This window comes from Neurospora tetraspora (genome assembly GCF_033439725.1).
Source record: "Neurospora tetraspora strain CBS 560.94 chromosome Unknown B0H65scaffold_1, whole genome shotgun sequence".
NCBI lineage: Eukaryota > Fungi > Ascomycota > Sordariomycetes > Sordariales > Sordariaceae > Neurospora > Neurospora tetraspora.
Genome location: NW_026944383.1, coordinates 6,743,734 through 6,769,154, shown reverse-complemented (window position 1 = coordinate 6,769,154; position 25,421 = coordinate 6,743,734). Strand labels below are relative to the sequence as shown.

Sequence of the window (25,421 nt, the reverse complement as noted above, 5' to 3'; positions counted from 1 at the left end):
GCTGCGAGGCGGCGCCCCGGCGAGTCAACGTTGTTCTTGGCTGTGCAAGCTGGAGCCCGTCGCAACTTTAGTGTGGGGACCGCTACGTATATGTGGGGCTCATATCAACCTCAAATTGGAGACGACATCGACTTCGAACGGACTCCCAGCATGGCGTTACCGTCCATCGGCCCCGAGCGCTCTGCTGACTCTTGGGACTGAAGAGTCGTTCCTAGGCTAGAGTCGGAATCCCAGTTGAAAGTTTACGGAAGAACTCACAATCTGGGTCTTGTGGAATCGGTTATGGTTTTCAAAGTACGGCCTGCTTTTCATTCAAAGTCAAAACCAACTCTATAAACCTAGGGGCTCAAAGAACAGCAGTCATGCTGCTTTACTATTATCTGGTTGTCGCCGTGTGGTTTATGAAAAACCTACCAAGTACACTTTGGACACTGCATTTGATATCAAAGCGTAGGCTTATTCGACATTACAATCTAACCATTGCTATAGACAGCGCTGCTTCACAATGGGCATCATAGACAGCATAGACATCTCGGAGACAACAAAGTTAAAAGAAGTAATTACAAAAGCACCGTTACTGAACCTAACAATCTAACAAGCAGAAGCAGCTGACCTGGCTGCATCCTCCTGCCTATCCAGCTTTGCCGGGAACAAGAACCGTCATGATCATCATATGTCGTCCCTGCGGCCATCACAAAGCCCACCAGGCCATCGCCCACTTCACAACACCAGGACCCTGAGTTCAGTCTAAATCGCATTTTGAGAACTTCCCTTGACAACTAGTTACAGATTGACCAGAGAACCTCAATACAAAGCAGTCCGTCCCTTCGTCCGTCTTTTTTGAGCACCGAGCACCTCTAAAGTAAATGAGCGTGCGCACGTGCTAGATCCGTACCAGCGCTTTTTGTGGTGTAAGAAAAGATTACCACCAGATGCTGAACCCGCAAAATTCCAGTAAGAAAGGAAGAGTCCTTAACCTCCTTCTCTATCAGAAACCGTGTACACGAGGCCGCCTCTTAAATCCTAAAAGGATGCCGACGTGTAAAGTTTGCGGGGTATGCCGAAAGTAAGGAAAAGGATATCGTGTATCAATAACGCTTTTTGCTTTTTTTGTTTAGATGAGGTCAGCGACGTTCATGGGCATCTCCTCAATCTGGGTGCTGTAGAACTGCTCGATCTCGCGCATCATGCGGACATCGTCAGCGGTAACGAAGTTGATCGCAACACCCTTACGACCGAAACGACCACCACGACCAATACGATGGATGTAGTTCTCGCGGTTGGCGGGGAGATCGTAGTTGATAACGAGGGAAACCTGCTGAACGTCGATACCACGGGCAAGGAGATCGGTGGCGATCAGGACACGAGAAGAACCGGAACGGAACTCCTTCATAATCAGGTCACGCTGAGCCTGGTCCATGTCACCGTGCATGGCGGAGACGGTGAAATCACGGGCAGTAAGCTTGTCGGTAAGCCAGTCGACCTTTCTGCGGGTGTTGCAGAAGATAACGGCCTGAGTAATGGTGACGGTCTCGTAGAGATCGGAGAGGGTGTCGAGCTTCCACTCCTCCTTCTCGACGGCAATGTAGAACTGCTTGATACCCTCGAGGGTAAGCTCGTCCTTCTTGACGAGAATGCGGACGGGCTCGCGCATGAACTTGGTGGTAACCTCAAGGACGTCCTGGGGCATGGTGGCGGAGAGAAGGACGACCTGGGTGCTCTGGGGGAGGAGCTGGAAGATGTCGTAGATCTGCTCGGTGAAACCGCGCTGTAGAAAGGAGGAAAGTTAGCATTTTGCATCCGACTGTTGTGGGCACTGGAGAGTATACGTACAGAAAGCATCTCATCGGCCTCATCAAGGACGAACATCTTCATGCTGTCGGTCTTGAGGAAACGACGCTGGATCATGTCGTGGACACGGCCGGGGGTACCGACGACGACCTGGGGGCCGTCCTGGAGGGCCTTCATGTCATCACGAACAGAGGTACCACCAATGCAGGCGTGGCACTCAATGTTCATGAAGTCACCGATGGCGACAACGACCTTCTGAATCTGCTGGGCAAGCTCGCGGGTGGGGGCGAGGATAAGAGCCTGGCAGGCCTTGAGGGTGGGGTCGATCTTCTGGAGGACGGAGATGGAGAAAGTGGCAGTCTTGCCAGTACCGGACTGAGCCTGAGCAATGACATCGTGGCCTTTGGAGAGAGTCAGCGGGAGTTGACCATTTTGTCGGGTAGTGGTGTTTTCTTACCCTTGATGACGGGCATGATGGCGCGCTGCTGGATAGCAGAGGGGCGCTCGAAACCATAAGCGTAGATACCTAACATCAACCATCAGCATATGGACCTCTATACACCGCTCGGTCGGGAATGGTGTTCTTACCGCGAAGCAACTCGGGCTTCAGGTTCATCTCGTCAAAGGAGTCGACGGTCTCATCGTAGTTAGACTCGATCTGTCCTGTAAGGGTGGAAGGATTGTCAGTGACTGCTGAGTTGGGCGGTGATGCCGAAAATGTGGGCGCCGACGAGGGGCAAGAGAGGGGAAGAGGGGCGAGGCACAACACACAGGCGACGGCAGCGGCGAATACTTGCACGACGCCGTCGACCGAGTGTAGCGATGGCCTTTGGTGGTGTTGATGAAGTTTTTGAACGTACCCTCGGGGATATCCTCGAGTCCCTTATCGGTAGCCATGATTGCGGTTGTAGATTCGCAAAGATTTCCGGATCCAAGCCCTGCTTAGATCTGGAAATACTATTGAGTGTTGGTGGGGTAGGAGAGCAAAGAAATATCCGCAAACGTCACGTTGCAGATATGTTGGAGAGGATATTAAGTTATTGGAAAATCGACAGATTCAAAAACTCCCAGTTGTACTGAGAGAAAAGGATCTGGAAAAAAAGGTCGAGGGATGGGGGTGTTTGTATGTGGGTTGGGAAGTGGTGGGCAGAAAAGAGGAGACCCTGTGGTGTAGGCGGACAGATAAAAATTCAATTTGCTGGCGGACCGGAAATTTATGTGTGCCTCAGGCACTAAAAACCTGACTGGTGAATGCGTGTCAGTCAACTTTTTTGACGTCTCCCCCTCCAAAACCAACGGTCACAAGCCAATCAGAGAGCTTGCGCACTTCAATGGTGGGGTAGTCTTGGCACTAGCGCCGCTACCTTGAAGGTTTCTTCACGTTCTCCGACACCCGCCTCCCCCTCGCCGGGCGGTGGTCTCGCTGTCTTCTTTTTTTTTTTTTTTTTTGCCTGCCATTGCGGCGGCGACGCTTGAAGCCCGTGTTTACACGACGGACAGGGGGTCCCGGGGCAAATATTCATATGTAACTCTTGCGCCCGTTGGTTCCGTTGACATTTTGGACGTCCTTTTTCCCTCATGTCTTTTTTCTCTTTCTATTGTCTGTTCTATCTACCTCTTGGCTCATTCGATTAAACTGCCTGACGCGGGGGTTCACTTTGGCCACAACCGGATTTTCTTTTAGATCTTACAGCCACCAAGTGGTGTCCTCACACCCTCACGCCTTCCTCTGCTCAGACTAGCCATTGTCACGATTGGTATTATTCATTGGACGCTGGCCCGTTTCCATCCTCTTCCACTCAACACGCACGCAGCAACCCGGTGTAGCCCTATTCCGATTCGGCGGTTGGCTGCAACAGTTGGAGGATACCTTGTTACGCTGTTCAACATCATATGACAGACAGACAGAACCGGCAACTCCCAGAAATTTTCACACGATGTTTCTCTCAACGGACCAACAACAAAAGCCTGACGACCTCATCTTTGAGGCAAATGGAAATGGGAGTCACAGAGTGACTGATGAGGATGATGCTACCACAGCTGTGGAGTCATCTGTTCCAACACACCCTCTTGGGATCAAGCCTCTAGGCAACAAGTACTTCCACACTGGCAACGATGCCCGGGTCAGTTTGGGTGACCTGCAAGTCTTGCCCGATGAGATGCTTGCCCAACTCTTTGAGTATCTGGATAAGCGTACCTTGAGGCTTCTCGGCTATGCCTGCAAATTTCTCTACGCTCATTGCAGCTACGACGACCTCTGGAAAACCATCTTCTTAGAGTAAGTGACACCAAGTTTCCAATGCAGATAACTATCATGAATCAATCACCCATAGCCCCCCCTTTTTTCCTGGGAGTCGTCCGACCCCTGACCATAGAACTGGCCCAACACGTATTGTCAGTAGTGTAGACGGCACTTCTTGTCAGATATTCCCCTTCTTTGACATCGGAGAGTTGGGTATCTTTGCCGATATGTCATGTGTAGTTGTGTAGGCTGTTGAAAACATCCGACATCTGCTCAACAACAAAGTAGCACCTGTACTGAAAGAAATCGACTCAATCCATGTTAACAGAGGTGTAGGTCTGAATTCAAAGACAAGTCCTCTTTCCAATGGCAGGGCTCCTGGAGGGCAACCGTTCTCGGCCTCTCACCCGAGAAGCGCATCAAGATCGACTGCAGCAACGTTTTCTCTGATGTCTTGCATCGTCCGTTTGTCTGCAGTCACATCTCGTTGCCCAAGTACACGAGAAACATCCCGCCAGCGAACAAGATCCCTAGTCTTGACGACCTGACGTACGAGGAGTTTGCAGAGAAATGGAGCAAGAAGCCATTTATCCTTACCAGGTGTATTCAGTCGTGGCCGGTCCTCAAGTCCTGGAATATGGAGACACTACATAAAATGTACTCGGATGTGGTCTTCAGAGCTGAGGCGGTGGACTGGTCCTTCGACACGTACTACCAGTACATGATGGACAGCCACGACGAAAGCCCCCTTTACTTATTCGACAAGAAGTTCGCCGAAAAGATGAAAATCGAGGTCGGCAAGACCAAGGATGCCGCTTACTGGAACCCAGACTGCTTTGGAAAGGATCTCTTCGAGCTACTCGGTGCTGAGCGGCCGGCGCATCGCTGGATGATTATCGGGCCTGAGCGGAGCGGCTCTACCTTCCACAAGGACCCGAACGCTACAAGCGCCTGGAATGCGGTCATTCAGGGAGTCAAGTACTGGATCATGTTCCCGCCATCAGCCCAGGTCCCCGGCGTCTATGTTTCCGAGGACCAGAGCGAAGTCACCAGTCCTCTCAGTATTGCGGAGTGGCTCCTCGAGTTTCACGCAGAGGCCCGGAGACTGCCCGAATGCAGAGAGGGCATTTGCCACGCAGGCGAGATCCTTCACGTCCCCAGTGGCTGGTGGCATTTGGTGGTGAACATTGAGCCCGGCATCGCTCTCACTCAGAACTTTGTGCCAAAGGCACACCTGTCGGGTGTGTTGTCGTTCTTGAAGTACAAGGCCGACCAGATTTCGGGATTCAAGAAAGAGGTCGAGGACCCGTACACGCTCTTTGTTGAGCGCTTAAGGGTCGAGTATCCTGAGCTCTTGGAGGAGGCTGTGAAGCAGATGGAGGAGAAACAGGGAACTAAGAAAAGGAGATGGGATCAAGTGGTCGGTCATGACAGTGCCGAGGGTGGACCAGAGCAGAAGAAGGGCGGAGGTTTTTCCTTTGCCTTTGGCTTCGGCGACGATATCGACGAGGAGGATGAAATCCCCGAGATTACCGGGACCGATGAAATGGACATCTGCTGACTCTTATAACCAGATGGATGGCATCACATTGGTATGCGTGTAACTACGTACGTACCTAAAAGCATACCGTCTAGACATCATATAGTACCGCATAGTCCAGCGATTGGTTGAATTGATCTTCAGGGGCAAGCTAGAACTGAGGATTTGCCCCAGATGGATAAACAGTGATGAAACTTAGCGGCAATCCTACCGCCTACCGCTATCCGCCCTACGATCGCAACGATCATCCGCAACGGTCGTTCACGGTGTATGAAAATGGAATAGACTGGACAAGCGCTCGTCCTGTTCTTCATGCGCTTGGAGAGCATGTTGAAGATCGGGTGGACGCATTGATCTGTGCGAAGGTCATCAAGCAGCAGAGCAAGGGTATTCTTCCGATGAGACAGCCTGGAGAAGGGGAAATGGACATTGAATCGTCGATGAAAAGGGATCCATATAATGCGCCCGTTTTCAACGGATCTCTGTGGCTTGTATGACGATCAAGCTGCCAATGAGCATCCGTAACTCAGCGAGAAACTGGCGTGACCGTAGCCTTGGGATGGGTCATGGCCGCCTTCGAGACCCCTCCATTATTCCACTTCCTTCTTCGACCCCTTTTTATTCCCCCTTTCATCAAATCAGGAGGGAAGCGATGATGGCCCCTGTTTGGCCCAGGTAGAAGGGGCATTTCTCGTATACATAGGCGTTTCCGCCAACCCAGCATTGAGCGGGCCAGTCAGTCAGTGCTGGCATTGTATCACCAAGGAGCTAAGGCTGGCGAACATTCACATACACTCATACAGTAGCTTACTAGCACAGGGGGAAAGGGTGACAAGAGGAGGTCTCGAGGGAGTCGAGGCTCTCAGCTAACACAAGTTGATATTGGGTCTGTGCACGGTACGTATCGGATCCGGTGAGAAACAGCCCCGCTATTGGAATGTTTTGGCAAGGGAGTCTCCACTCGACCCCCGGTGCGCACCCCGACAGGCGGCCACGGACAGCCCTGGAGGGAATGGGAGGTCTGACAACAGTGGCCGTAGCAGGCTTTTATAGTATAAAACGCTTGAGTAGGGATTTTGGGCTAGAACACCCTTACACAATACTATTCGTTGCTATAATCTACTAGATAATTGAATATTATTATATTGAAGTTACTTTTATTCTACAATACGTTATTTTAATTAACAATACAGTGTCTATTAATAAAGTATTGAGTAAAAAATGGAATTGACCATTTAATAGTATAACAATAGTAAACTGCCCTATAATAACCCTACTAATACTATAGAATATTCTAATATAATACAATTATTTACTAAAATAGTAAATTATAACTATAATAAAACTATCAACGTAACGAAATATTCGATACAACGTATATATTTATATAAATAGTAAATTATGGCCGCAATAAAATTATTAATGTAATAAATATTCTAATTTATGTATTTATTTTCCAATTAGTAATATTCTTATAAAAAATCGGATTTCTAATAATTTTTTATACTTATTTAAATGCCTATTATAATTGTATTTATAAAACGGTTGCGTATAAAGTATTAGTAACGAAGTATAAGGGATATTAGGGGAAAAAGCGTTGTATTGAATTACTTATTTACTTTAATATAACGGTATTTACTCTAGTTCTGTTCCCGCCGTTCTATTAATAAGGTACTAAATAATTATAGGTTAAAACTCCATCTTATATCGCTTATATTAACCGATAATGTAAATTACTAATATATCTATAATAAAATACTATATAATACTCTAAGAGTATCCCTTTAAAATTCTTTTAATATACCGGTATAAAATCTATATTAATAAAAAGTAACGATAAGGGAGTATAGATAGAGAAAAAGAATAAAAACTTCGGTTCTAGAGAAAAATAATGTATAATATTAGTTGTAAACGAAAGTCTATTGGTAGACCGTTTAGATTTTATAAGAATAAGAAAAAGAAAAAGATAAAACCCTCTATAAAAGAACGACGTAAAAAATTAATTATAAATAAAAAATATTAATTGTATCGTTACTAAAGGTAGTAATAATACCTTTATTCTAATATTTAGAGGAAAGCGGGGAGATAGAAAGGCGAAGAAGCGACGAAATTTAATATAATAACGGCTAAGGGCTACTAGTACGCCAATTATTTGCGACGAATATTCTATAATCCTATTTTTATTAAGATAGTTCGAATTCGTCGAAGTATTCGGTAGGAAATTCGAATTTAGAGGGAAGAATTCTATAGCTAGGGACATTCTTCAAAGTTTAATCTTTCGCGCTTTCAATATATTCCGATAAATTTAAATTAGGATTAATAAGGTATTAATTTAAAACTTATCTTTAGTATAAACCATTTTTATTATTTTCGTTAATTCCCTTATACTAGCGCTCTATAATTTCTACCCATATTTTATCGGAAGTTTAAAATTCGCCCTCGAATTTAATAATATTATATTGCCGGTTAGTAAACTAATTAACGATTTCGCGCTCCCCCTTATATTTATCAAAATTAAGGAGTTTAAAAATTTCTTCTAATTTATTAAGGGATTAAGTTATATTAAGGATAGGGGCGTCTTTAAATATAATTAGAGCTTGTAAAAATAGATTAAAAATACTTAGTATAATAGTATAATTAAGGATAAAATTTAAGGAGGTACTTATACTAAACGGAATATAACCGCTCAATAAAATAATATAGCTAGGGATACTATTAGTAATTATTAAGGTATTATTCGGTTAAGGGGCAAAGATATTATTTGCTAATAATTAAATTTAAAGGCCGGAAATATTATTCGAATAAATTTATTTATATTAATTCTCTCTAGTACGAAGTTTCTTTTAGGGTCTATATTTATTAAATTTAATATCACTATTCTATATTAATTCTTAATTTATTCCTTCAACCCTAACTTCATTTTCAATAAATATTTCGTAGTTTAATACGTTAGCTTAATCGACTCTAATTATAATATTCTCTATCCTTTCTTTATAAATAGGAATAATAATAATAAAAAGGACCGGGGATATAAATTAAAGCATCGATTTTCTTTTACCCTTAAAGGGACGGCTATATTTACGTTTAGCGGAAATATTTTTAACGGGAATATTTCTAGTAGGAGTAATAATAGGAACCGTAGCAACTATATTAGGAGCAAGAGGAATTTCGATAGCTTGGGTAGTAATTATACTAATTTATTCGGAATAAAGATTTTCTATAATAATAGCGGTACATAGTAAGTAAAGGATTTTTTGAATTTATAATTGGGTTAATATAAATTTATTAATATATAATAATATTTTGGAAACATTACCCTTAGTATTATTAGTAAGTTTAATTCCGAATGATATTATATCCCTATTATAATTAATAATCCGTATTTCCGTTACTAACCAACGGAAGAAGCGAGTTATATCTAGCTATTTATTATAGTACTATTCCTAATTTGCTTTTATATTATAAATAAAATTATCTTTGCTTATATTTAGCGTTCCTATAATATTAGTTACGAATATTATAAACGTTAAACCTTTATTCGGATTATTATTTTTAATAACTTCCTTCAATTATATTAAGAATAGTTTGTAATATCCGTTTAGGCGTAAGCTTTTGCCAGTAAAAATATTGGCGGCGTTTAAGGTAGCGTTTCCTATTATATTTTTTTTATCGGGGATATAAATAGGAGAGGCGGTAGTAACTTTATTCTACTTTGCAAGAGTAGGAGTAATAGTAATTACGGGAGTAGGAGTAATAGTAGTTGCGGGAATAGGAGTAGTAATAATTGTAGTAATAACCTAGTTAGTAGTAATTTACGGCTTCTTATTTTAACTTTCATAAAGTCTACTCCGCTTAAGCTTTTTAATAATAGTAGGAGTAGCGGTGGGATTTATAATAGGAATTTAAGTAAGGGTATTCGGAGGAGGGGTAATAGGAATAATGATATTAAAGGTAATAATAGTTCAACATTTATTCTTATTACTAAGAGGCCTACCTTTATATAGTTTAAGAATAATAGTTTTTCTATTGCGCTAGCGTTTAAGTCCTCTTTCTATTATATATATTAATATATACGTATTAAATATTTCGCGTAATTCTAAAGTAAGAATAATATAATTTATATTCGAAATTACTATACGACGGGAAAATTCGTAGAAATGGCGCGAGGATTAGTATATTAATAAAACGATATAGAAGAATAATATAATAATTTAATACAATAAAGATATTAATAACATATAATTATATTGATCTTTCTACGTAGAGATATAATAGTTAGTATAATATAAAAAGACGAAAAATAAAATATAGAAGAGGAATTAGAGTAGAAGAGGAGTTAGAATAGAGGTTTACTTTATTATAATTAGGAGTAAACGTAAGCGGGACGAAGGACGATAAGATAATACGCTACGTATATTAATAAATTTTTGGTAGTACTGTAGAAATTCTACATTTTTTTAGATTGAATTTTTGATGTGAAATAAGTTGGGAAATATTAGGGAAATTTCGTCGGCGCTATTTTATCAGTATTTACCCTATTATTATAATAGAAATAAGAACTGCGATAATAAATATTTAGATAGTTTTATAGTTACGTTAATTAAACTAGATCTGTTAAAAATAATTGACAATAATTAATTCTATTAGAAAATTAATCTCGAAATACTTAAAAATATACTAGTTACTTACATTCAATACTACGTTTTATGATATATAATATAAATATTGTATTTTAATATATATTAATAATACAAAGGATGAAACCGAATACTATAATTGATTAAATATAAAATTAATGTAAATGTTATAATTTTGTCCTTCGTTCCTTTATTATTATTTATTAGTACTATCGTTATATAGAAGGGATCGCGAAATAACCTTTATAAAAAATAAAAGAAATAAAATATTAAATATTAATATTATCTTCCTAATTAATACCTATTAACCCTACGCCTAAAAGCCTATAATAATAAAAATCCGAGCCCAAAGAAAAGAAAATATACTAATATTTGAAACAATAAAAAAGAAAAGGAATAACTTTATACTATAATTTATTAGAACAATCTCGTTATATTTCGTATAAATTACTAGTGATACGGGAGGTTAATATGGAGGGTTACACGAATAGGACCGTTGCTTCTATATACCACGATGCTAGGAATGTGCAATACGTAGTATTAGAAGTAAAGAAGAAAGATAATGTATAAGGAAGGAGGAGGCTGTCCCAGCCAGCCGTCTGTATAGAAAGGATATGTTGTGCGAGAGCTAGAGCATAGAGCATAGGGTGGCCCAAGCTCTAGGCAACAGCTGGGCATGGAAGCCTTCATGACGGCCTAGCTAATCTAGGCTGTTATTATTAGACTAAGCTATAATATAGGAAAGATATAGAAATCCAAGGGTTTCCCTATTAACTAGTATACTATTTAATTATCCCTAAAGTTCGGTAGCCTCCTCCTCTACGAATTTATTATCGAATTACTAATTAAATTCTTTATTGATATTATCGATATTCTCTTCTATATTCTTTACGTTCTTAGTATCTTCCGTACTAATTTAAAGGTTGGATATACCCCCCTTACGCTTTATACTACGAGGAACGAAGTTTCTACATAGCTTATTTTGAAGGTTAGTTAAAAAAGAGCATTTATTATCTATTTTCTTCTTTATCGATTTAATTAATTTAAGGATAGCGAAGTCCTTTTAGTCCGGTTTATCATTTTTATCCTAATCGATTATAATCTCCTCCTAATAGCCGCGGAATTCCTTATCGTTATAAACGTAACGCTTAAGTAAGTAAGTACAATACTTTATATAAGTATTATAGTTTTATAATTTAGTTATAATTATAACCTAAATGTAGACGCTTATTAAAATTCTATTAATATAAATATTTTATAGTAATAATAATTTATAATTTACTGTAGATTTATTTCTAGGTGATGCGGAAGTCTGGGTGTTTCCTATAGAAGACCTTGTATTCGGTTTTCTAAGTAGGAAGCGTGATTATGAGAAGAAGAGGAAGGTTTAGAAGTTAGGGCCTAGCCTAGCTTAAGTATTAGGTTGGCAATAAAGGTTTTAAGAACTTTTGTCCCAAGCCTGGTAACTAGAACCTCTATGACTAAGCTAGATTATTCTACAAGGTGCTGGAAACCTCTGGTTTCCTGTATCACTAGGCTTTGGGTATAAACGCCTAAATATTAAAACCCTTAAATTAGTAAAATAGTTATTAGAATTCTTCGATACCGTTCGGGTTTTTCTAACGCATATAAAATTACTATTTGATAATTTCCTAGTGTTTGAACTTTTTGAAGTTATTATCTTTTGTATTGAAATATATAACGATATTTTTGACCTTTTTAAAAATATAGAGGCGCTACTATTGGAAATTATTATTCTATTTATCGATAGTTTCGTTGTAAGCGAAACTCTTATTTAATTCTTCTAATTTCTTAGTAAAAATAGTGTAAGTTCTTTCTTACTTAGTATTTAGATTACTAATAAAAATTATAGCGTATAGGCGCTATATAAATTGAATCCTAGTTTAATATATAATTATCCTAGATTAGAATAATTTATATTTTGTAATATCTTTACGTCTTTTATTATTAAGAATATTTATATTATTAATATAAACGTTAGTATTAATTTTTAATAGGAATCCGATATCTTTAATACGTTTCTTAAGAATAACGTCCTTATTTTTATTCTATTTTCTCTTACCTTTTCTAACGCTTCTAACTTTAATAAGTTTAAGAACTTATAAAAAATTAATATTAGTAAATTAATATTTAATATAAAGAAAAGAATTTGTAGTATTCGTATTAGTAAGGTTCGGAATACGAATTAAATTGACTACATGTTATATTTACCTTTATATTTTATCGAAAGGATTTATATTATACGTTTAGTCTCTTAATTAAAATATCTAAGTATTTATTTAGTATTAGCCCTCCGGTATAATTATTTAGTTATCCTAGAAAGATATTTGACTTTATAATTAATTATATACATTTAGTGTAGTTATTGAAGTATTCAGGACCTAAATTTACTAGCCCGGTGGTAAATTTATTAATAGAATTATAAATTATTCTTATAAAAGAGACGGTATATTATTATTACTAGTAATGTTATTATTAAGTGGGCTAAAGGGTAAAAAAATAAAATAATTAGTATAATAATAAAATTAGTGAATTTTAGAATCGATTCAATTTATATAAATAAAATCTATGTTGGGGGTTTTGGAGGAGGAATTATTACTTAATATTTTAATAGGCTTTACCTTCTAATAGATAAATGGAATTTGATATAGACGTAGGAAAAATAAATAAAATATAAACGAGGGAATATATATACATTCTTAGGGCTTTAAGATAATAGTAATATTAATATAATAATAATAGTATTTAATAGAATAAAGGAAATAAAAATAAATATAGATAGGAAAGGGGGGGGATTATTCTATAAAATTAAAGTAAATTTAGGGTGAGGCGTTCGCGAATTTAATGAAGATTAGCGAGGTTATAAGAGGAAGAAGCAGAAAGGAGGAGAGAGTTTAGAAGTAAAAGACGAAAGAGGAAATAGAAATTTAAAAGGCCTAAACTTCTTTATATAATAATAGTAAAATTAATAGGTTGCTTTATTTTATTAGAACTTTATTTAAGGTATATACTTTAAGTTTGAATTCATAAATATTAAAATACCCTAAGACTTATTCTATATAATTAATTAAGATTATTGCCGGACTTTGTACTTTTGGCGGGGTTTTTCTATTTTTAGAATAGGTCCTTTAACGACGTCGGTATTATATTATAATTTGTTTTATAAGTAAATAAAATATTAAGATATATTAATTAAACGATTTAACGAAATTCAATAAATCGGAAAGCGGACTTTATAATACTATTTTTATTTACCTAATTAACGATTAGTAACCGACGAAATAATATTAACTAAATAATATTTTTCTATTTAATAAAGTAAGTACTAATACTTTTCTATAAAGATAATTCGGTATATCTTTTATAGCTTCCTTTTTTATTAGGACCATTTTTATACTTACGCTAAGTATTAATAGGGTAATATATTTAGGCGGCGCTAGGATACCCGAATGCTTTTTATAGGTTTTATAATAATAAATTTAAAAATTAGGAACCTAGTACTAATTTGTAATTATATTTTTAATAATATTTTTAATTCGACGAATTTAAAGTTAGATTAGGATAGATTCGAAGCTTTATCGGATTCGGACTTAATTAGAAATTCGGATTCGGATATAACCTAGGGGGAATTAAATTGTAAGCGAGCTAGGATAGATCCCTCTTTCGAATTATTAAATAGGACTACGGTATAAATTCAAGGCTAGGATATAATCCAAGACGATTATAATATTAATATATAAATATTATTAATGGAGTTAGATGAAGCGTTTGTGGGAATATTGGAGGACGAATTCGAAGAGGAAATTATATTAGATATTATCAATATTATTTTGAATAATACTATAGTATTCGGGGATTTATCGGATATTAATATAGATAAGGATAATAATATGGAAGTAGGGAGTAATGATTTTAAGGAAGAGGAAATTGTAATTAATAATATAAGTAACGATTTTGGTAACAAACAGTCCGAAAATAACGAAATTTTTAGATAATTAACTCCGGCCGTTACCAATTTAAATACTACTACCCTCTCTTTAATTACCCTTTCTTTAGTTACTTTTTCTTTAATTATTCTAATAGGTACTTCAATTTAAATGTTGAATATTAAAGTACCTATATTTATACCTCCGGCTATAGCTATACTTATATATATATTGAAATGGAGCAAAAACACACCACCACAGAAAAGCATGGCCTACCCAAAACCTTGGAGTGAGGTGCTGATCTGAAGGTTAGGAATGATTTCGCGAGGATATTAGAATGAAGCCTCTAAACCGTAGCCATCAACCACCAAAGGAGGGAGGGGGAAGCAGAGCTTCACCCCTAAATTAATTGCTCTGGAGAAAAGAGCAGATCTAAAGGTCAGTTTCTTGGGGAGGGGATTACGAGCAAATTCAACGGTTAAGTCTTTTTGGGAGCGAAGCTCAAGTGTATTCTGTTGGTCGAAGTAATATCTAATCTAAATTGCCCTTCTCTCTTTCCTCTCTTCTTAAGGAGGAGTGCTACCCTTTTTATTCTTAGAGATCTCTACTATAACTACCTACCTTCGGAGTTCGGGAGAGACAGTCCGATAGATCTGCTCCTCCCTATCCGAATCACTCTGCTTCTGATAACCCCCTTTGGTCTACACAAAAAAAACTAGAAAAGATTCCCCAAATCAATATAGTATATTTATAATGCCGGGACATTTCCCGATTTAATAATAGAGGAACTATATAAGCAATAGCCTATTAACATAATACTTTTCTAAAATATATTAGTAATATAGTTACAAAATACTAAAATTTCCCAAAACTAATACGCGGAAATAGTTAATATATTTAAAATAATGAATGATTTTAAAAAGATTTACTCTTTATTTAAATTTAAAAGTACGTTTGTTAATAAATTTAATAATAATTTACTTCTTAATAGAATATAGAACTATATAATTTCTTTTAACGTTCGTTCTTTATTAAATCGGGTTTTATAGTAAGAAAAATATTCTATCGTTGATATATACTAATAATAAAACTCTTTAAATTACAGTTAATTAATTCAATTAGCGATATAGTACGGTAATTAAAATTAAGCCTCTTATTAATATAATGGGTAGCCTACTCTTCTTTAATAGAAATATACGTATTGTTTAAATACGTAATAATTACTATTTATTACGAAAAGAAACTTTTAAACCTTTCCTAAACGGTATTAAAATCCTTAATAATATATATATAGTATATATATTTTTAAAGATCGTAAAGTCTAATCCGTAAATACTCTATAGTATTAGGGAGAGTAAATAATTAATCTATACCGTTTACCTATCGATTTATATGTATAATTATATATTAATCTTCCTCGCCAAATTCGTTTAAAGTCGTAACATTACTAGGCTCGGTTTATTATATGCGTACTTATATTAATGCCGATAGTTCTTACTATATAGAATTAGCAATTGCAACGGCGTGAGCATAGCTAACTTAGGCAGCGGCCTTCTTATCCTATCTATACTTAATATTTAATACTATATTTTTATTAATATAAAAAATATATAGTTAGGAGCGCGCCTCTAAATAAATTCGTTTAATAACTACCCTCATAAATATATTATAATTTATAATAATTACCTTCGGTTTATTAACGGTAATAGTTTTACAACGAGTATTAACTTAATCCATTAACTAATTAAACCTCTCCTATCTTTTATTATTAATAAACCCAAAACCGTAGCTAAAAGTATACTTAATACTAATTATACTGATAATCTAAAAGAAGGCAAGGCCCTTATTATTCGTTTTGTACGTATTATTATATATTTAGACCTATAGGTACTACTTCTAGTACTATTTTTACTAAAGATCACTCTAGAAGAAAGTAATCGATTTATCCTTATTATTAACGTTTTCAAAATTCTTTACCTAATTAACCTTGAAATAAACCTCTTTCTCTTTAAGTAACTTCATTAAGAATTAGAAAGGGTTATATCCGTTATTATACTATTTCTTAAGGGTATACCGAAAGTTTTCTAATTATTTAGTAGTAAAATAAAATTTTAAGAAGTAATTGCGCAAGTTTTTTATAATATTACAATTACGTACCGTCGGGCAATATAGGAATTGGACGACGTATATTTTATATTTTGCCTTAAACGCTATATAAATTTGTATTTACTTAGTAGAGGAATAGTTGTGTTATTTATAACCTTTACAAAATTCGAAAATTTACTTCCTATTATTTATTTTCAATACCTTAGCGATTCCTTTCTAAGGATATTCCCGTTTAGTAGTTGAAATTAATCGATTATAAGCGAGAGAAGGACGGAGCTTACTAATAGCGTATTTAAAGTCGGCTCTAATAATACCAAAACCCGTAATAAGATTATTTATATATTTCTTAAAAACCTAGTAACCTTAATCATTAACTTATTTTTTAACCGCTTTAGTAAAATTATCGAAGGATTTATATTAAATAGTAAATATTAAATTAATAGGAGGAAGACTCTCATTTGAATTGCTATTTTAAGGGTTAAGTTAAAGGTTGTCAATATTTATAAATTAAGTAGAAGTAGGTTCGACTAGGGTAAAGTCGCTTATTTAACTAGGATAAAGGTCATTCGCGTCACTGTTACCCACGGGCAGGGTTATTACATCGGCTATTTATATTACGGTTAATTATATAAACGTACTAAAAATTAATATATTATTCCGTACCGTCGATTAAATGCGAGCGCTCTATTTACTTAGTAATATTTAGCGATATATAATATAGTAGATTAATTGAATACGACGAAGTGATAATATATATAATTTAGTGGAAGAAGCGATATAATAAGGCTCACATGCTAGAAAATCACTAAGTTAGACTAGGGGTAGCTAGTACTAGCTAGTACTGGTTAGTATAGTATAAAAAGTAGCCTGTGCTACCCCCAGATATGTGTAATGGCTTGAAATCTAGGAGCTTAGCGGGCGCGGTACGAGCTAGACTAGTGCGGGGTGTGGGTAGGACGGTAGGATTAGGGATATATATGAGAAAAAAAGTGGGATACGGGCCCGATAGAGTTTCTATACGGTTCAAATAGAGTTTCTCAATTTTAAATAATATAATGATATTAATATAATATTTTATTATACCGTTCAACTTCTAATTATATATTACTCTATATATATATATATTACTCTTAAAAAAATATAACTATATTAGGATTTTCCGTTCACTAGGACTTCTTATTATCGATAGCACAAATTATTACATATATAATAGGACTTTTGCAATAAAATATTATTAAAGTAAAAAAAGAAAGTTGTAAAAAAGATAAAACTTTTATAATAAAAAATTATTAATATATTAAAGGCAAATTGAATTAAATAAAATTTCATTTCGCAAATATTAAATTTAGCTAATTATTATATTAGTAATAAAATAAAATATTTATAGTGCAATACTTTCGGAAACTAGATCTACTTTTAAATAAAAGTTTCTATTAGGAGCGCAACTTTTTATTCTATATAAGACGCTGTTGCCGTTTGAGCGTACTGTTATAGCGGGTTAGTTATTTAAGTGCGAATAGACCAATAAGCGAAACGTATAAATTACGGTCCACAATTATTCAACCGAACATGCGATTATCGAAAAGGGGCTTGTATAGGCGGATTCGCTCTATAATGCTTTTGTACAGTCAACACCACAGTCTGCACCCTGTTCTGGCGCTGTTGTCAGACCCCCTATTCCCTCCAGGGAGCTCGACCCCACGCGTCCATCAGCTCTTGCTGCGTTCCAGGGCCTCCCCCGCGCTGGCCCCCTCCCCCGACTCCCCGCCGATTTGGCGTGTCGCCCTGGCATCACAATGGAAGTGCTGTGAGTGCTGAGCACACCACCAGAAAGGTGCTGCCCGACCGGCGCAGCTTCCCCTGTGCATCCCCATCCACTCCCGTCATCCACACCTGGGCTCGATCCGTCTCGTTGTTTCCTCGTCCAACACGCAGTCGAGACTTCAGTGTCTCCCACCCAGTTCGTTGCGCCCTTGAGTTTCTTCCCATCGCGGTCTCCCACTCGCTCGGGCAGATCAGTCCGATCACTGCATACCTACCGTCAGCTAACGTAGCTGAATACCTCTACGTACTGTACTTGAGCATACCACTCCCTTCTCTGGCTCATCACCTCATCGCTTCTTTCTTCACCACCATCTCTACCCATCTTATAGTTCGAGACTGCATCACCAGTTTGCTCCTCCCTTCAAGATTCCTACCAACTCTTCTCGTCTGGGGACACACGTCAACATTGGAAGTTGTGCCCCCGACATTGTGTCCCAAGGACCGACCCCAGAGCCAAGAAGGTTGTCAAGGTTCCCGCCCCTGGATCCTACCTATACTCGTACCCAGCCAGCCCGGGGCTCTTCAACGTGGTGTGTCGTCTTGTCACACCGATTCCGGCCTCTCACAACATCGCACAATACGCTGCCCAACTTCCACTTGCTTCTTTTTATCTTTACACCACACGCTCGTCCACCACGCTTAAGCTTACTCCATTCACTACTCACCGTTTCGCTACGAGCCGACACTCCGATATCCATATAGCTTCAACTACAAGCAAGGTCCCCTGTGACCCCTCCCACTGTCCGACGAGGCGGTGACAACATGCTACTAGAGGTAGTCGGCCCTTACTCTCGCTGCCGTGAAACTGCCCGATTCTTGATCACCACCGTCTGCTCGGTTCCTTGACGAACCACCCATTGGCCTCCCGTATTCGACTTGGAATCCCCGGATTTTGCGATTATACCATCATCTTTCTCGACTGATATTCTCGACCTCGACTCTTACATCCTCGATTCGCTGGTGCCGACATAGCTAGCCCGCCCTTGCGTCCGAGGCTGACGCTGCCGGCATCCGTCTCATCCGGTCGAATCACATAATACAACAGCCGCCGACTGTCCCAAGCACCTGGTGGCCTTCGCACTACACGGGCGCATTGTCAACCAACGGCGGCGCTTATAAGGAGACACCAACACCCAACAACACACATACAATCCACTTTGCGCCCAGCATGGTGTCCGACGAGACATACGACATTTGTCTTCCGGTCCTCGAGGACCCGGACCTTGACGATGAGGAGAAGACGGACAAGCTACAGGACCTTCTCAGGGAAAAGACAACCTTGAGCGGGCAGGCACTGGATAATGCAGTGTTAGATGCGATGTGGAGGTTTCGAGATGGAGGCGGAACGGCGACATCTCCACCATCCATACGACAGAGCATTCTCCGACGCCCGTCGCCAGCTCCCTGGAGAGGTTCTAGTACTCCCCTTTCCAGCTCGCCTCGCCTGAGCGTCAGTCCGCTTGCCCCTCCCGGATATGTACCGACAACCTTCGGCCGGGCTATGTCTTCCACGGCCTCCCCCTTTGGTTCGCCTCGGCCATCACCGCGACTTGCGTTTGCTACACCCGTCCCTCACAGTCCTAATCTGAACGCCTATCAGTTTGCCGCCAATGATGAACCCCCTTCGCAGGAAGTATTCGGAGATTACCAGTCGGACAATGTAGACTGGCTCGTTAGTGACGATGACCGTCTCAGTGTGACCTCTTCTATCGGCGGCTCGAGTGGTCTGAATGTGGCCGCTCCCGAATTCGTATCGACTCAGCAGGCCGATATGAGTCCGTTTGACATGTTGAGGTCCATCTTGGGTACGAGTAAAACGGATGACGAAATTGGCGCTGCTCTTGCTATGCATGGCTATGACCTCAGTGCCACCGTTGCCTCTATTATGGACGACCCGGCACAAGATGATATATCCCTTTCCGGCCAAAACGATGAGGCCAAGGTGGTTGTGATTGGGAAGTCAATGACGCCTGATCAACGCCCCGCGACTCCGGCCGACCAGCAAAGATCGGGTGTGATTTGCAAGTTTTACCTGTCCACCGGGCAGTGCCTGCGCTCTGATTGCCGGTTTAGCCACGATTTGAGCAATCATATCTGCAAGTAAGTTATGCCTTTTCTTGAGAACCCAGAATCTGAGGCTGACTACTGTAGGTACTGGGTTGCTGGCAACTGTCTGGCTCGTGATACCTGCGTATTCTCTCATGACCCGGCGCATCTGGTGAACAAGCTGCATATTGACGGCTCGGGCACACCACCGACGCATTACTCGACGGTAAACGTTCAGGACTACAATAGTTTCCCGTCCTTGCAGCCGGGAACTCCTGAGCAGTTGCCCGTTTTTCCGGCGTCAGCAAACACTCCCGCAGTAGGGATCACTCCGCCACCGGGCTTCAAGGGCCACCACAACTACGGCTATCCCGACCGTCCACGATCGCGGCCTGGTAGTCGACACCAGCAAAAGGAAGTTCAGCAAACGGTTCCGTCTCCTGACGATGCGGATGCATTTCCTACGCTGGGCGCCGCCTTGGCCAAGCAAAGTAAGAAGCACCATGGTAAGAGGGGCGGGCATGGCCACACTGGTAGTGGCAGCAGCAGCAGCAAGGAAATTGCTAGTCCAGGCCCGAGCACACTCGCCGATATTGTCAAGATGTCTCCCTCTCCTGTCAATATCAACTTGAGGCCTAATGGTAAGTTGGGTCGCAATGGCAGCTCCACTAGCATCCGGAATGGCGAGAACAGCGCTGCTGCTCAGGCTATCCCACCACCCAAGCACATTCCTTGGCTTGAGACTGGAGAAAAGGCAAACAAGGCGTATCTCAAGGCACGCCAGGAGGCCATTAAGCACGGAGGCCTGCGCAACAAATTCCTGCAGAGGTACGTCGTTCCTACAAAGTTGGAACACAGAGGAATAACAAATGCTGACTATGGTTTGTAGTGCTGCCCAAGCGTGGAACCGCAACGATGCCCGTGCGGCCAAGGCGTTGAGCTTGCGCGGTCAGAGCGAAAACGATCTCATGAGGAAAGCTCACCGTGAGGCCGCATCACTGCTCTACGAGGAGCGCAACAAAAACAATGGCAGCTGCCCTGAGATTTACGTTGACTTGCACGGTCTTCACCCCGAAGAGGCAGTTGAGTACCTCGTAGGCATTTTGACCGAGAACACGAACGAAAGCAGGCCTATCTATGCCATTACCGGTACCGGGCATCACAGCAAGAACGGCAAGGACAAGGTGGGCAAGGCGCTGCGCACCTTCCTCAACGAGTGGCGCTATGCCTACCGTGAGTTCTCTGTGCCCGGTGACAGAAATAGCATGGGCGGGATTTTGGGTATAGATGCGAGAAGTTGGGATAAGTCGTTGTCGCAGGACGGGGTTAGCTTGGTGAAGAAGGACGAGCCCAAGGATGATGTTGACATTCTGTCTCAAGGGGTGGAGATTGGGGAGGGCAAGGTGAAGCTGCTTGTTAGGGACCCGATGGCTACCAAGGAGATTCCCAAGGGCCCTGCTAGCCATAGGGGAAGGTGATGGTGGTAAAGGAGCGGTAAACACTTAAGAGGAGGACAGAAATTTTGAGTACAACGACCACCGAGTAGTCGGATTGAGTATAGCCAAGGGAGGAACTGAAGCAAAGTCTGCAGTGGTGATGAACGGGAAGACGGGAGCAACAAGCCTGGCTGGTTGAGTACAGTAGGAAGAGAAAAGAGAAGTATCGACTATCAATAATCATTGTGCTATTACAGCGACGTGCATCTTTGTACATCAACATCATGGATGTGTGGTGCTGGTCACTACAATGTCTCACTACTACAATGTCCCGAGTGGAAGCCCTTGCGTACATCATAGCTACGGCAAGCAAGTACGAGGGAGGCTGCTGTCCCCGATTTTCCCACGGAGGAAGATCCGGGAGTTTAAAGATGGGATGGGCGACGCTTGGGTGCAGATCTCCAAAGATCTCGGCCAGGGCAGCCAGGGGTTGTTGTTGATGGTATGGCCTGGAATCTGGACGTCCCGTCTTGGCCCGTTCTTCATGCTATCCCTGTAGCCATCAAGGGTCCTGCCCGCCCGCTGCCCCTCTCTGTTCCTCAGTTGTCATGCCCCTGTCGCTGCTCTGTCAGTTGTCCCAAGTGCATGACGTTGATGTATCGTGTCCCTACGTCAGAAGAAACGATTTGGAGAGCGGAAATGCGGACGGATCACCGCGGATTGCGATCTTATCAAAACATTGGAATTACTGAAATCTTAAAACAGTCGAGCTTTATAATCAGAAGATGAAGGGTCTTACGGGGTATATTTTAAACGAGCGAGCTTTGCCAGTTGTCATTGAACCCGCCGCCCAAAGCTCCATTATTTTCAGCTTACCTCACAGTCACATCAGTGTTATGGGACGCTAAAAAGGAAGCCAAGGAGCCCGAAACAACCAACCAAAATGTCCCCTGTGCTGGTCCGTTCCAGATTCACCTTGTGAGTGGCGGAGTTTGGGTCTCCGATTGCACCGGAGAGTTGAACGATAGTAGGGCAACTTCGACTGCCTCTCTACAGTGTTGTTGCAACACCACACCTCTTACCGTATTACTTCATCCTCGGCATCTCTACCTAGGACCAAGCCTCTTTCACGTTATTTTTTTCTTTGAACGAAGCACCTTGTTTACTTTGTTCTTCCCGATATCGATCTAAAGCTGTTTCATATTTACATGGACATTTAGACGCCGACATCTAACGGTCTATATACCTCAATGGATGCAACCAGGTAGCAGAGCAACCAACGGCACTTCACCTACCTCTATCTTTCTTTCACCTACCCATCCACCTTCCTCGACCAACGACCGTTTCAATCCCCAAAGTCCGGTGAGCACGGCACGGCGCTTACTACTCAGCGTCATCGAGCAAACCACCAGGTTTATGCCCGCGTATCAATTCCTACATCGATAATCAGCCCGACCTCGTTATCCTACGATCACTCGAGTCTTCACCGATAGACCTTTAAGTTATCTACCTGTCGTCCGCCCGAGGACGCACAACCCATTCCTCCACAATGCCAGACCACAACAACAACAACCACACGGCCCGCGACGCCGCCGCCGCCCTCTCCATGAACCTCTCCTCCTCCTCTCCCCGCCAAGCCACCGCCTCCCCTCGCTCCCGCGACTCCTCAACCTCCACCACGGCCACCCACTCACCGACCTCCTCCCCCGGTCCCGGAGGGGCAGGCGAAGACCTCCCGCAATGGGCCCGTCCCTCGGCCTCTAACATCCGCCGCCTCTCCTCCGGCCGCCCTTACTCCGTCTCCCGGCACGCTTCGCATCATCGCTCGTCCTCCGCTGCCGCCGGCGGCGGCGGTGGTGGTGGGCGCGGAGCTAACCTGAAAGCTCTAGCTCTAAGAGCCGTCTCAACCGGTTTAAGCATCGCCCAGCAAGCCGTCACCATCTTCCTCGGCCTCTCGCTCCTGCAAAAGATGGCCATCCTCGTCGCCCTCGCCATCTTTTTTAGTCTCAGCGTCGTGGCGCTAGTCTACTCGCACGCCATTTTTGCGTCGCTCGGTCCGCTAGCAGAGAAATGGCGAGCTCTGCCCTTCGGCTGGCTGATTTGTTTCGGTCTGGTGTTTATGACGGCGTTCCCGCCCATCATCGGTTACTCTACCGCCGTGACCGTTGCCGGGTTTGTGTATGGGTTTCCGTGGGGGTGGCCGATTGCTGCGGCGGCGACGGTGGCGGGATCAACGTGTTCGTTTTTGGCGTCGAGAGGCGTGTTGGCCGGGTATGTGAACAGATTGGTCGGGAGGGATAAGCGGTTTGTGGCGTTGGGACAGGTTTTGAGGAGGGATGGCTTGGGCGTGCTGGCCATGGTCAGGTTCAGTCCGTTGCCGTATAGTTTGAGTAATGGGTTTTTGGCGACGGTGCCGCGGTTGAGGGTGGGCGGGTTTGCGGTTGCTACTGCGATGGCTACGTAAGTTTTGCTCTTTTATCTCTTCGCTAACCCCCCGTTTTGGAGACGATGTGCTAACGTAAACAAACAAAAAAAACAGCCCCAAACTCTTCGTCCACATCTTCATCGGCTCCCGCCTCGCCCTCCTCGCCTCCTCCGGCGACAAGATGACCACCCGCGACCGCGCAATCAACTACATCTCCATGCTCCTCTTCGGCGCCGTCGGCGCCGTCGTCGGCTACCTCATCTGGAAGCGGACCATGTCGCGGGCCGAGGAGTTGGCGCATGAGGAAGGACTGGACGGGATTGACTCGCTCGCCGCGGCTGCGGGGACCACGGCCGCCGGGGAGGTGCATCGCACGACGGACGGCACGCTCGAGGTGGAGGATGATGAGGAGGAGGATTATGCGGATCTGGAGGGAAACACCGGCGGGAGACTGTTGGTTGGTGGTAATGGGGGTAGGGAAGGGGACTTGAGGAGGCAGAGCAGTGATAGCGATATCTCGCTTTGGGAGACGGATCGGTATAGGGATAGTTGGGATGAGGAGGCTAATCTCGAAGGGAGAAAGTGATGTTGATCTTGTTTAGGAGAAGTTGTTTTAGGTTTCTTTTGTGCAGGGGTTGATCTCTTTTGTCTTTACCTTCTGAGGTTGTCGCATAATTGCACAAAAAGGAGCGAGCAAGCGGGCGGCGTCATCGCGTATAGAAAATGGGGAAAGCAATAGGTGTTCTAAGGCGCATTTTGGGAGCATTTGCGTTTTTGCTTTGATCACATCATTTGTTTTGACGGCGTCCTTGGTTAGTAACTGGTTCCATGTCTAGAGATCATATCGATTACTAGAAGAAATAGTGAGAGAGACACAGGTAGATAGACGGCACTAGAGAACATATAAATATTGTGAAATGATATTTGCTTTATGCTATCAAGGTATCTTCCGAGAAGCCTGTCATCCATAGCGCGCCACGGGGGTTTTAGAAAACCATCCTCGGGATGTTCTGGTAACTGTAAAATTCTCCAGCCGAGTGTATGATTTTGTATTGAAACTGATCCATGGATCAGTTCCTTCCTGAATTATCAATGTTTAGGGGCCGACTTCTTTGGTAAAACGACCTTAATGATGGTCCTTTTCTTGAATTAATCCCAAATAGAAATATTTCATTTAAGGGATGCTTTTCGGGATCATTTTCCAAGAAGCCGATTTTGCCGAAGTAAAAGATTTTGGTTCGGAAAACGGTATTAGGGCCGTCTTGGAGATGATCTTAACGTTTCAAACTGATCCATGGATCAGTTCCAGGCCAAAATCGTCTCGAAATGTATTTTACAGTTACGAGAACATCCCGAGGATCATTTTCTCAAACCCCCGTGGCGCGCTATGGATTATATGATTATATGAGGAATGATGCAGCCGTTGA

The 25,421-nt window shown here is 41.5% G+C and overlaps 4 protein-coding genes across 4 annotated transcripts; 3 read left to right on the top strand and 1 right to left on the bottom strand.

Moving 5' to 3' along the window:
* Positions 1–1,114: 1,114 nt before the first annotated feature.
* On the bottom strand, positions 1,115–2,688 carry B0H65DRAFT_414609 (P-loop containing nucleoside triphosphate hydrolase protein; the record flags this gene model as incomplete). The annotated part of the gene is made up of 5 exons (XM_062823923.1): positions 1,115–1,768; positions 1,834–2,192; positions 2,249–2,317; positions 2,380–2,454; positions 2,652–2,688. The coding sequence occupies 5 exons, from the start codon at positions 2,686–2,688 to the stop codon at positions 1,115–1,117; spliced, it is 1,194 nt and encodes a 397-aa protein (XP_062687213.1).
* Positions 2,689–3,602: 914 nt separating this feature from the next.
* B0H65DRAFT_59906 (Clavaminate synthase-like protein) lies at positions 3,603–5,678 on the top strand. Its single transcript, XM_062831153.1, has 2 exons — positions 3,603–4,069; positions 4,370–5,678. The coding sequence occupies exons 1-2, from the start codon at positions 3,729–3,731 to the stop codon at positions 5,592–5,594; spliced, it is 1,566 nt and encodes a 521-aa protein (XP_062687212.1). The 5' UTR covers positions 3,603–3,728; the 3' UTR covers positions 5,595–5,678.
* A 13,315-nt stretch (positions 5,679–18,993) lies between these two features.
* Positions 18,994–21,842, top strand: B0H65DRAFT_59883 (uncharacterized protein). The gene is made up of 3 exons (XM_062831152.1): positions 18,994–20,187; positions 20,239–20,961; positions 21,023–21,842. The coding sequence occupies exons 1-3, from the start codon at positions 19,256–19,258 to the stop codon at positions 21,609–21,611; spliced, it is 2,244 nt and encodes a 747-aa protein (XP_062687211.1). The 5' UTR covers positions 18,994–19,255; the 3' UTR covers positions 21,612–21,842.
* A 1,276-nt stretch (positions 21,843–23,118) lies between these two features.
* On the top strand, positions 23,119–24,914 carry B0H65DRAFT_555180 (uncharacterized protein; the record flags this gene model as incomplete). Its single annotated transcript, XM_062830013.1, has 3 exons — positions 23,119–23,428; positions 23,501–24,029; positions 24,109–24,914. 3 exons carry the CDS (start codon positions 23,119–23,121, stop codon positions 24,578–24,580), a joined length of 1,311 nt encoding a protein of 436 aa, XP_062687210.1. The 3' UTR covers positions 24,581–24,914.
* Between the last annotated feature and the right edge of the window lie 507 nt (positions 24,915–25,421).

Coding starts and splice junctions, on each gene's coding strand:
- B0H65DRAFT_59883 (XM_062831152.1), top strand. CDS start 19,256: ATGGTGTCCGACGAGACATACGACATTTGTCTTCCGGTCCTCGAGGAC. Junction 20,188..20,238: donor TTGAGCAATCATATCTGCAA/GTAAGTTATGCC, acceptor TGACTACTGTAG/GTACTGGGTTGCTGGCAACT. Junction 20,962..21,022: donor CGCAACAAATTCCTGCAGAG/GTACGTCGTTCC, acceptor TATGGTTTGTAG/TGCTGCCCAAGCGTGGAACC.
- B0H65DRAFT_59906 (XM_062831153.1), top strand. CDS start 3,729: ATGTTTCTCTCAACGGACCAACAACAAAAGCCTGACGACCTCATCTTT. Junction 4,070..4,369: donor TGGAAAACCATCTTCTTAGA/GTAAGTGACACC, acceptor ACAGAGGTGTAG/GTCTGAATTCAAAGACAAGT.